The following is a 13,287-nucleotide window of genomic DNA, read 5'->3' as shown; positions in this document are numbered from 1 at the left end:
AAAGACTAAAGTTATAACGGAAGTGTAGAGTCAGGGACTTGTTTGTATTTAATCCTGAGTCAGGGACCTATGTGACAACGAGGGGCAGAGTCAGGGACTAAAGTGACTATTTGCTCTTTTTTTTTTAAAGTAGTCTAACGGCTAGAGGAATTCACCTTAAAGGTGAACCAAATCGTCTACCCGTGCTACCGCACGGGTCATATATAGTTAAATGCCTACTTGCAACTCATTATAATATGTCAAATAAAATTATTACTTACTGTGACAAAACAATTCACAATCTCATGAAATATGAATGGGTCTTAATGTGATTTTTTTATAAAAGCAGTTAATAATCCATAAGTGGAAAATACACTTAGAAATATTATACATATGCAATCATTTTAGAAGTATATCCTATTTCATTTCCCATCTCATGAAATCAATTTCCAATCCGTGTCGTTCCGAATGGGTCATATAAAAATAATGACAGCAATATCCGCTAACCTACATAGTTTCCTTAAATCTATAACAATTATATATAGGACCTTTGATTTCATGTATCAGGAAAAAAGTAGATATTCTACTTCACTTAAACATAAGCTATTTAAAGAAAAAATATTAACTTAACATTTGATCTTATAAAATGCATAACATTAAATCATAGTAAAGCCAATAGCAATTAAAGAAAAACATTAATGTGACTGCTAAACTCTACCAAGTCAACCTTAATATCTTGAACAGAGGAAGCATTTCCATTTTATACATGTGACTGAGAGCAACTACAGTGTCATTTTTGCTGCTATTTAACTCGACTGCATTGGCATATATGAAGCAATGCTTATTACATAGTATATGCTCGTCAACAATTATGTTCCACGGATGAAACTTATGTGGACCAACCCCAAATAACACCAGCTAGTTATAATACATTTTTCTTTGTGATCATCTAGTACTAATAATCATTGTATAATATATACTTACCACCATGGCACATCTTCAATAAAAAAACCATCACCTCCACTCACTGTCTTGATAAGCCAATTACTATTGATGGTTTGTTTCCTATTCAATTCAATTCCACACAAAAAGAGAAAATGTGTGTCAATCATGTAACCCAATAATTCGAAACTTGGTAAAACCATATGAAAGCTATAAAAACTCACATGTCACAACTATCTAATTCATCTCAACAACAAAACAAAAACGGATAAAATTATGATTTAGCGTAGAAAAAAATGGCTATAAGCCTACAAATGTAAATTGTTATCCGAACATCGCAACTAACAATGGATAAATAATTTTTTTAGGCAAGAAGACACATCCAGGAGTATCAATCACATTATTATTTATCTAACTAATTCATTAATAGTTGAATGTATTTCTTCCAGCAAAGTGAGACATATTACTTACCTACAATACTTCTCATCTAAAGAACATGTGAAGTTATTCAAACTATTTCAGCAACAACTGAAAGCAAAAGAATTGTTCAATCTCATGTGCAAATATTAATACTTCAAACAAATAACCTTAAGTACAAAATATTTATTGAAACACACCATTTCATTTATTTGAAAAGAAATAAAATAAATAAATAAGTAATAATAGTAATAATAATAATAATAATATAATATATTTATGGAACTTACTAGACACGTGACACACACTCACATAAGAAAAAAATATATCATTTCCCTCATTCCTACTCTCTGCCTCCCGTAACCCTCTTTGTTCCCACCTTTCCTTTTTATTTTTTTTTCCTTCTTCCTTTCCAAAATCAACCAATTCCATACACTAATCAAACATCCATAAGAAAAAATTATTCACCTAAGCAAAGTAATTTCATATTACCAGTTAATTTGGGTTTGATTTTTGGAGATTGGGGTTAGGGTTCTAAGAAGAAAAAGAAATACCCATTTTGTGAAGGTTGCTCATTGAGGTTCTTTGAGGTATATTTATCAGCTTACCTTCCAATTAGTGTATATTTAAGCATGATTATTGGATTAGAAAATTAATTTTAGGGAGTAGAGTATATAGGATTTCAACATATGAATATGATATAAACTTTCATTTACTTTGAGTTGTTATAAATATAATTTCAGCAATGTAGCCATGTTACTTCTGCTATTTGTTCCCTGTAAAATATGCATTGGTTTCACGTTCTGTCTAAAACGAAAGTTTGGAACAAATTAACAAGTTGAAGCTTATACGTTATCGATAATACTAACATATATACTCAACTTTCATTTCATAGACATTTAGTGCTACTATTACAGTCTTGGATTGAGTATCTAATTTATGAGAAATTATTATTGATGCTCAGATACGGTGCCGGACGCTTCACATGCTTCTCCTGAGGTGATTGGAGAGCACACTTAGTGGATTCGTCATAACTGTGAGTTGATGACGATCATCATTACTTATTTTCATTATCGTCATTATTGATATTTTTATGATTTTATATGTTAAAGTGTTTATAAAAATGGGGAACACACCCTTCGAATATTTTTCTCGTCTTGATACATGTTTAAAGTCGGTGATATTATTGTGGTCGCTATTTAGATTTTATCTATGACTTATAAACAAAGAATTACAAATTGGGATTTAATTGTATGCTTGACCAAGTTTGATATTTCACGAATTGTGGTTTTAAAGCTATATGTTTTGAGAAAAATGATTATTATTGCGACGACCTAGGTGCACCTAGTATGTGATTTCAATTAGGTAGAATTACCCCATTAGATGGAGCCGCCCCTATGGAAAGGCCGCCATTAGGAGGAGAGGGCTATCAATGAGAGGTAAACTCCCTAATTGAAAATGTTTTACATTTTGTTTTGAGTCGAGAGAAAAGAGCTATCCGTTAGATGGAGCCGCCCCTATGGAAAAGGCCACCATTAGGAGGAGAGGGCTATCAACGAGATGGAGCTAGTTCTCGATTCACCCATTTTGTTTATTTACCAAATGGAGTTTTCTATATTTTCTTTAAAGGTTTTAATCAAGATTTTCGGCAATATATTTTTAAAGGCTTTATTTTGATTTTCATGTCTTTGTGATGTTGAATTTTCGTTGAGGTATACACATTTGTTTGGAAATATTTACAACGTGTGGATTTTCATGCGTATAAGGGTTGCGGATTATTAGAAATTTTTGACGGTTATTATTTTTATAAATTGACATTAGATTTGAGAAAGTAATAATCGTGCCCTTGTGTGTTTCCCTTCTAGTCGGTGGTGGTTGTTGTCTCCTCACTAAGTCTTTGTGGCTTACTCTTTCTTATTCCATTTTTTTTTCAGATTCCCGAGCAGCCGTGTAGGAAGCTGCATGTAGGTCTGAAGTCCATCATTTCCACTTTTTGGTAGGCCTCCTTGATGGATGGCTCTTTTGTTTATGTAAATATTTAGTCATTGTATCTGCAGCTATATGGAGTTTAGAGTGTCTTATTTTGAGTTGTACACTTATGTAAAAAAAAAAATTGTCTTTTTGAGTTTCTGGATGATGGAACAGGTTTATGGACAGGATTCATATCCTGGAAACGTTAAAAATACAGGGGATACTCTGTCCAAATTTCTGTAAATATTATTTTGATGAAAATAGTTATCTGTAAATTGTTTATGCCATTTGTCGAGTTTGTTAGTTAGGCTTGCCGGACTAAAATGTATAAGTCTGTGCGCCGGTCACGATTTTGGTTCTTGGGTCGTGACATTTATCAAATGAACTACACCAAAATGGATTGAACTCGTATTGAAGGTGTCAAGAGAAATGACAATGGAAATTTGGGTAGGAAAATAAACATTCAGTTTCGACTCAAATTTTGAATATACGATATATTGGAATGTCTATGCTTTCTCAGTCAAAATAGTGTTGAACAACCACGACAGCAACCCACACAAAAACACAGAGCACAAACAATCCTTAACCAAACACGGATGTGCGACAGAGGACGAACCTGATTACAGAGACATGCCGATGACGAATCCAGAGAACCTGGTGAATGGAGAGATACGCGACAAACCAACACAAAAGAAGGAGGATCAGACAAAAGCGACACAGTGTTGGGAGACCACCGTAGCTGCCACTGGCTAACAACCCTAAATCGGGTTACTATTCACAGAAGTCGTAGCCTGAAGAGAAACATAGAGGTCAAACATTAGCATTGTTTCTTTGGTAGATGAGAAACACAGAGATTGCCTTGGAAAGTTTGTAGCGAAACATAATTGCAATTGGTTCCTTGGAAAATAGAGGTGCGCCATTTTTAAGGTTTAGGTTATATAATCCATGCAGCCATACCTTGTGGGGAATATAAGCACATTTAATTCTTAGTTGACAGCTGGATAGTGCTACAGGCGTGGCAATTAATCAGTAATGGAGGGATATTTGAATTTCAAATATGTGTTGTGACTTGTGCATATTTGGTTTGCCAAAGTAAACCTAATTAGGTGGTCCCAAAATTAAACAGTGTTTTGGCGCCTTTGAGATTAGGATTAGGGTTGTGCAATTAGGCTAACAATGTATGTTAGGATTAAATATAAGTAAGATAAGTGGGGTATCCGAGGATTGAACCACAACCCATATCCTTACTAAATGAGTTAAGCTCACGGGACCCACGATTGCTAACTTTTATACCAACCTAAAAACATTAAGTTGTAATTTAAACCTGAATATTTTAGGTTGGTGGCAACCCTATATTTATTGTAACAATATGTAGGTTGTAGATAATAGATAATAACTATCATAACAAAATGCCCTTTCAAAAAAAAAAAAACTATCATAACAATATGTGTCAAAAAAAACTATCATAACAATATGTAGGGGAGAAATCTAACGAGAGGTAAAGAGGCAACAAGTAAATATTAGTATTTTAGCATTTTATAAAAATAAAAAAAATAAAAAAAAGGAGTAAATATAAGTATTTTAGCATTGAATTCTATTATTTTGCATTAGGTAATATGCAGTGAAAACTCAACACACTGAGAGGTTCCAGTAACAAAATTTTCTCATAGTAGTTTGTAATTTCGGTTGCAGCTAAGGCAAGCCTTGAATATCATCATTATTTTTTATATCTTGTATATATATTAAAAAACTTATTACAAAAGACAATAAAAAATTCAGAAATGTGTAAATTGTTTTTCTAGTTTTGAGTTTTGTGAAATTATTTTTGATGGATTGTTGTTCTGAGGTTTAAAGGAATAAAAGAGAAATTGGAGGTCACAGGTTAAATTTTTTCACTAATAAGTTGATTGATAACTAACATTTGTTATTTTATAAACAAGAATTCATCATATTATGACCATAATTTAGAAAACAAAATTAACTAAATCTACCATATTTGTGAATTCATCCATCATACTGCGATAGATGGTTTTGTGGTTTAAAGGAATAACAGAAATTATTGTTAGCCCACTGACAGCCATGTTATGACCTCCACAAAATCAGCTTAAGTTTTAGAAAACAAAATTAACTAAATCTTCCATTTTGGCTGCTCTTAACAATTTGGCTCGTATGCAAAGATGTGTATCATTGCAAGTTGATTTCTCATTTACGTCTAACAACTTTAAAAACTTGTCAAACTCTTGTTTTTTATATGGTTTTTTTGAAGAAATCAAAATGGAATTAAATCACCAAGAGTGATTCATCTCGCAGAAGGTGTGCAAAAGAGAATCACCCAACAAAATACAAGGTTACTGTCTGTTGCCAAAAGAAAAACACAACGCCATAACAAATAGAAGAAAGCTAGTTCCTAACAACTCAAAAAAGACCTTGACCGGGGGCTCTCTTTAAATAATGTAATACGCTCTGAGCAACTCAAAAATGATGTAGAGTTTGGTTGGACAGAAACTAAGAAAGTTGTTGAACAGGGAAAGTAATGTCAGGTCGAGTGGTAGTCAAATAGAATAGTCTACATATCAAGCGTCTATAACAAGCATTGTCCTCAAAGAGTGCACCATCATCATTGTGAAGATGAGAAACCTGGATCCATAGCTGTCGAGACTGGTTTACTGCCACAGATTGAGACAATACTGCCTCTGACACAGAGAAATACCATAAGGGGAATCGGCCACTTCAATTCCAATTTTCAAAATTCCAAAATCTTCAATGCAAAAGTTCTGATCGGTGATCCCTTTAATATTCTTGAATTCAACAAGATGAGTACCAACAAGCACAATATCGTCTCCTTTCAAAATAAAAAATAAAAAAAACACAATACTGTTTACACGCACAAGCAGCGCCATATATGAAGAGGATGTAATTGTGAAAATGAAATGATCTGGTTCAGAATGGGCTGAATTTGAATCCGATACGTCGTCAATCAAACAATCTTCACCTAAATGAAAACTCCATTCCTCCAAGATTTTAACCTCAAGTACCGTACCTTCAACCAAAATTTGCTTATTCCTATTTACCACCTCCAAAGAAGAAGCAGAAACAAGAATACATGCGTAATCTAATACCTCGTTTTCCAAATTACAATTATATGCTCTTAAATACCAACAACAATAACGAACACATAATTTGAAAAAAATTTCATTCCTAGCATTTAACGATATTCCATAAGACGAACCCAAACATCTCTCATACGCCACAACTGAAAGATTCCATACCATAGAAGATGAGAAAAAAATTGAGAAAAACTCCAAAACATCATTAAAAATCTTCTTTATATCGGCTGATCCTATACACCGCAAAAACACCTTATCTCCTCCCATTGGGACCGAATATAAACAAAAATCCTCCTCTTTGATTCTATACTATCATTCCATCCAAGAAGATAAACAAATTAAAACACATTTTGCTGAACAAGAAGATAATAGATACAATCATGATCTATTTTTTTTATTTAAATGTCTGTTGTTTATTTCCTCAAATTACTTCAATTGAAATGTTTTTCATTACACATCCTCTAATTCATCAAATTTATTGTTCGAATATTGTTGACATTAAGAAGCATTGAGTTTGCAGGTTGTAGAGCTTCAATGTGGAAACTCGCAAATGTGTGATATGACCATAGTTGTACATTATTTCTTCATTGCACTGATACATTACAATCATACATCAAAGACTCTTGAAATCAGTTAAAGGTTTGATAACTACAATGCAATGTGGAAACTCACGAATACATGAAGGGTCGTATAATGACAAGGGATCTCAATATATGGTTACTGATGATAAAAAAAATATAAAATGGAATAAAATATTTTTCAAATTACTAAGAATTTAAATACATCCATGTACATTTGTTTGCACCAACAACACAGAAAAAACACTACTCCAATTCAATGTCCATACTATGGAGCCATAAATATTGTTACAATATGCATGCTTTGATGTCCATTGAATTTAAATTCGATATTACTTCAATACCAAAAAAAAGTCTCCAGGTTCACAAATCAAGTTTGGTAACAATCACAAAGATTTGGACAAATTTATTACTTTAACAACTTACAAATTAAAACCAACGGTTTCGCTTGCATGTGGTATCAGGTTTCAATATACCTTTGGAAATCAACATAACTCTCAAATTTGTACAATACAAACATGGATCTATTTTCATATCTAAGTTGTAAATACCCAAACGTGTCTCTTCATTATACTCGTCAAGTTGTCGAGGCTTGAGTTTTTTTATCGTAGTAAACCCTGAAAGCACTATAGGCTCGAGCAACGTGGTATTCCTACCGGCAATGACATTGGGTCCCATACCCACAGAAGTGAATACATTACATTTATACGCAAATCTTGCAAAATATTTATAATCAGGTTTATATGCTTCTTCGTTGGAGTTTGTTACTGTCATGTTGACCTTTAAGTTGTAAAATATGATGTTGTCGCTTGTGTAGTTGAAATGTATTAATGAAGCATCAACCACATTGTACTTGATCCCTGACATGTAACTGGGCTTGTTGGTATTAATTATGAACAACGCAGCCATGACAATCATAAACAACACAATTACAATAATGATAATATTCTGAAATTTTCGTGATTGAGATCGAGTCGGATGGTTATTGGAGGACGACATCTTGAATGAAATACACAATTTTCTTCAACTATGTGGTGATTTTGGTTTCTGCACAATGGTATTGTTTATACTACTGTTTATTGCTTGTGCTCATTTTAGGCATGATTTGTTGTTTATTGATGTAGCAAGCTTTTTATAGTGTCGATTTCTTTTTTAAAAAAATTAGTTGCATTGTTTTTTTTTATAGTATTTTATAGTCTGTACATTTGTTGCAACTCCTTCTTTTAGTTGTCACCTCCTCTCCCTCTTTTAGTTATAACTTGTGTACATTAGTGTCACGGATAATTATTCATTGGATAAATGAGTTTAAAAAATATAAATAAATTAGATTGAAAATATATAAGAATATAAGATTTTGATTTCATAGCCTTTTATGTGCATAAATCCGATAGTGTCTCGAAAAAGGATTCTTAATTTAATTATTAATATAAAATAATTATATTTTTTAAATTCAAAATGTATAATATGAAAAGATTATTAATGTGGTTTTTTTTAATAGAAGGAAGGAAATGCTACTGTCGTATTTGGGGATGAACTCATTTTTAAATATCTACAGAAAAACCTTTTTCTAGAAAAGAAAAAAAGGATTTCCTTATAAAAGAAATTATGTCCAGGTTCCTTGTTGCAATTAACATTCGGGCATAATCGAACTGCCCTTTTTCTATGGCCACAATATCAGTTCTCATAAAACGTCCACAATTCATTACCCATAATTTGAAAAAAGATTCATTCCAAGCATGTAATGGAATACCATAAATACGAACTCATGCACCTCTCTACACTGACACAACGTCCTTGTTCCGCGGCACAAAATTCGCAAAAGAATGATTGAAAAATTCATTCGCACCTGATAAGACTTCCCCAACATTCATAATACTCAAACTGGAAACAAACACTTTGTTCGCCCCCATAGGAATAATATTCAGGTCATCAAAGCCAGCATCCGTTATTCTGTTTTGGAACAATTGGAATGGACTCACCATTACGTAATGTTGCTACCACTCAGCTGCGAGCCCACGACAAGTCATCAGCATTGGACCTATACAATTGAAGTTATTTTCTTCTTCATTTTATTCCTCCATTTTATACAAAAATAATACACAGTTGAAAGGATTTTTAAAGCAAAATTGGAAGATAAAGCAGAGTAAAAAAACCAGTGTAAAACAATAGCAAATTGGCAATCTCTCAAGGGTCAAAGACACTCATCAGAGATGGAAAAATATTTTGAGTAAGTATTTTTTAGGTCCAAAATTAAAGTATAACACAGTGATGATTCTTCAATCCTTGAATCTTTTGCAAATCCAGTTGATCTTCAGCTTCTGGTGAAATGACTTCTGATGAGGCAGCTTATGATAACGCATCTTCTGATAACTCAGCTTCTGATGATGTGGCTTCTGGACCTCTTGTCTTCAGAAGCAGTAATCTTCAGGAGCACCATTTCTTCAGGAGTGCTTTACTCTCTTCAGGAGCAGCTTGACTTCAGGAGCGCTTTACTCAATTCAGAAGCAGCTTGACTTCAGGAGCGCTTTCCGTCTTCAGGAGCGTATTGCCTTCAGAAGCGTCTAAGCTTCATTTTCTTTTGCTCTTTATTTGCTCATTCAGAACCAATTAATGATGTAACTTTTTAACTGTGGTCCTATACACTTGAACAAATATTAGCTAGTCCAATTTACAATTTTTAATACCTTGTTATCATCAAAACTCTTTAAGGTTCATTGTTAAACACATTTTGTTCCAACAGATCTTCCTTCTTTTGTCTTGATGGAGGTGGTTCAGAGATTTCTTGAGAATCAGAGGAGGAGTCATGTTTGTAAAGTGTCTCTTTTCCTTTAAAGGTCGAAGTTGTAGCTTTGGGTTTTCTTGACTCATAAGTTGTTGGTATATGACGGGTATGATCTGATGGAAGAAAATTGGGATAGAAAGGAGAAGGTTTTTTGGGCTGAGTGAAATAAGAAGAGAATGCAGGGGTGTTTGAAAAAAGGTTTCTTTTTGGTTCAGGTTTGTGTTCCTTGGAAGCTTGTATGAAGTCATCCATCTCTTTTAATTGTTTTGGTAGAGTCCTGATCTCTCTTTCTTTTTGGTCAAAGACTTTGCCAAACATTCTTTCATCCAGCATGGTTCTTAGATCACTATCTAATTTGACTACTTCTTCCTTGAGCTCCTTATAATGCTTTTGCATTTTTTGAGACAGTACTTTGAGATCTTGATCTGTTTCTTCCATCTTTTCTGTAACTTTCTCTAACTTATCACCCATGGTTTGGAGACTTTCATTCTGAGCAATTATGTTTTCTGATTGCCAATTGAGAACTTCTTCTGCCTGGGATAAAGGCTTGAATTTTCCATCTGGATAAACTTCATTGGGTTGTATGAAAGGTTTGGAAGCCCTATTTGTGACAGGATCAATTTTTCTTTCTAAGGCAGGGAATTGTTGTTCATATTGGGAAGATGAAGCTGTATACATGAAACAAGGGATGGGTTCAAAGTATGTTGTGGTTTTGTTAGGTTTGCAATGGTCATGAGGAGACCAAGTGACTAGGTCTGGATCATCAGGTGGTATTAAGTTTTCTTCTCTAAGAATTCTAAGAGCCTCTTCATAGATTGGAAGAGGTGGAGCCTTCTTATGAATTCCTACCCAAGGGCCATTGTCTGGATCAGATCTCCTTTGTGGAGTAGATGGTGGTTTACATCTACCTTTCTTTTTACTTTTCTTTGGGTTAAGAAGAGGAGGTATTGTTTCTGCTACTTGCACATCTTCAGGAACATAAGAGTACTCAATAAGATTTTCTATTTTGTGGGAATTGGTTCTTTTAAAGGATTTTGGAAGAGTGGCAGAAGTGTGAGTGATGGGCTGGGTTGAGTTGCTATCGCTGTTCATGTTAAAGAGTATTTCCTTCCTACTCATCTTCTTTACTATATACATACCATAATGTACCCCCGCTGTTGGCAAGCAGGCTTTGATACCACTGCTAGCCGGGAGCCTCACAAACCGAGACTAACTGCCAACTCCTTTGGACTTACAAGTCTCAAGGTACCAAGGACCGTAGCATGGATCATTGATCATAGAGTTCATTATCACTCTATTGGAGGGTTATCATGAATACTCTCTACTAAAAAAATTATGAAAATGTAATATTTTAAAAATATTCATCGAGACGAATCCAACAACATCTTACATAATATTATTTATCTTTGTGAATTAGTAGAAAAATATAGTCAAAGTATGTCAAGTCAATAATATATATTGTCAACTAGGTCATCTATTGAGGGACGGAGGGAGTATATGAGTAACTTTAGAAAGGTAGGGGGTTCATGTGCATCCCTTCAAGCATGAGTGGCTCCGCCACTGCTTCAAAGGGAGGAGCGATGTTCTCCAATTCCCAATGACGACACTTAATTCCTCCACTGATTCCGCCACTGTTCATCTCATTGGAACATCAAGAGAAGAACCTGAACCAGAATCTTCTTCTACTTTGATCTTCCCTGTTTCAAGATCCACAATTTAATTTTTTTGTAAAATCTTATTTTTCAGTTGACCTTATTCGCCCTTAAAACACAATTAGACAACGTCCAAGATTCGAGCCAACAAAAAGAAAAAGATAACGTCCAAGACAATCAACTATTTTTCACTTCCTACTCATTTCAATCTATTGTTATCCCACAGCCACAAACAATTCAGTCCTCATCAAGATTTCCTTTTCGTGTGCTCACCCCACTCTGACCTTACAAAAATTATGGCTTTGCGATAACATTAAAATCATACATCAAAGATTCTTGAAATCAGTTAAAGGTTTGATAACTACAATGCAATGTGGAAACTCACAAATACGTGAAGGGTCGTATAATGACAAGGGATCATCTTCATCATATGGTTACCGATGATAGAAACTATAAAATGGAATAACATATTTTTCACATTATTAAGAATTTAAATACATCCATGTACATTTGTTTGCACCAACAACAGAAAAAACAAGTCCAATTCAATGTCCATACTCTGGAGCCATAAATATTATTAGAATATCCATGCTTTGATGTCGATTGAATTTGAATTCGATATTACTTCAGCTCTTAATACCAAAAAAATTCTCCAGGCTAGTTTGGTAACCAAAGGTTTCGCTTGCATTTGGTAACAACTTACAAATTAAAACCAAAGGTTTCGCTTGCATGTGGTATCAGGTTTCAATATACCTTTGGAATTCAACATAACTCTCAAATTTGTACAACGGATACATGGATCTATGAACAAATCTAAGTTGTAAATCCCCAAACGTGTCTCTTCATTATACTCATCAAGTTGTCGAGGCTTTAGTTTTTTGATTGAGGTATACCCTCCAAGTACTGTGGGCTCAAGCAACATGGTTGTCTTACCGGGAATGACAAAGGGTTCCATACTCAATTCAGTGAATTGATTACATTTATACGAAAAACGTGCAAAATATCCCAATTTAGGTTTATATGCTTCTTCGTTGGAGTTTGTTGCTGTCATGTTGACCTTTAACCCATAAACTATGATGTTGTCGCTTGTAAGGTTGAATTCTATTAATGAAGCATCAACCACATTGTACTTGATCCCTGACATGTAGCCGATATTGTTTTTTATGAACAACGCAGCCATGACAATCATAAACAACACAATTATAATAATCATAATATTCTCAACTTTTCGTGATTGAGATTGAGTCGGAGGGTCATTGGAAGACGACATCTTCAATGAAATACAAGGTTTTCTTCAACTCTGTTGGTTCGGATTTAATACAATGTTCTTCGACTATGTGGTGGTTTTGGTTTCTGCACAATGGTGTTTTTATAGTATTGTTTATTGCTTGTTCTCATTTTAGACATGATTTGTTGTTTATTGTTGTAGCAAGCTTTTTACGGTGTCGATTTCTTTTTTAAAAAAATTAGTTGCATTGTTCTTTTATAGTATATTATAGTATGTACATGTGTTACCTCTCCTTCTTTTAGTTGTCACCTCCTCTCCCTCTTTTAGTATGTACGTGACACGGATAATTATTCATTGGATAAATGAGTTTAAAAAATGTAAATAAATTAGATTGAAAAAATATAAGAATATAAGATTTAGATTTCATAGCCTTTTATGTGTATAAATCCGATAGTGTTTTGAAAAAGGATTCTTAATTTAATAATTATATTTTTAAATTAAAAATATACAATATGAAAAGATTTTTTTTTTTTTGAGAAAAATATGAAAAGATTATTAATGTGGTTCTTTTTAACAGAAGGAAGGAGATATTACTCTCGTATTTGGGGATGAATCATTTTTAAATATCTAC

At 33.6% G+C, this 13,287-nt stretch overlaps 1 protein-coding gene and 1 long non-coding RNA gene across 2 annotated transcripts; one reads left to right on the top strand and one right to left on the bottom strand.

The window, feature by feature from the left end:
• The first annotated feature begins 1,673 nt into the window (after positions 1-1,673).
• LOC146915178 (uncharacterized) lies at positions 1,674-3,584 on the top strand. The gene is made up of 3 exons (XR_015014494.1): positions 1,674-1,928; positions 2,303-2,374; positions 3,273-3,584. It is a non-coding gene; the product is annotated as an uncharacterized LOC146915178 (long non-coding RNA).
• A 7,827-nt stretch (positions 3,585-11,411) lies between these two features.
• On the bottom strand, positions 11,412-12,572 carry LOC146915177 (NDR1/HIN1-like protein 10). Its single transcript, XM_085721266.1, has 2 exons — positions 12,182-12,572; positions 11,412-11,473 (listed from the first exon to the last, which is right to left on the bottom strand). Exons 1-2 carry the CDS (start codon positions 12,570-12,572, stop codon positions 11,412-11,414), a joined length of 453 nt encoding a protein of 150 aa, XP_085577392.1.
• Between the last annotated feature and the right edge of the window lie 715 nt (positions 12,573-13,287).

This window comes from Medicago sativa, chromosome 6 (genome assembly GCF_051527215.1).
Source record: "Medicago sativa cultivar Bolivia chromosome 6, Bolivia_mono, whole genome shotgun sequence".
NCBI lineage: Eukaryota > Viridiplantae > Streptophyta > Magnoliopsida > Fabales > Fabaceae > Medicago > Medicago sativa.
The sequence above is the reverse complement of the archived record's forward strand: the minus strand, read 5'-3'. Positions and strand labels throughout refer to the sequence as shown.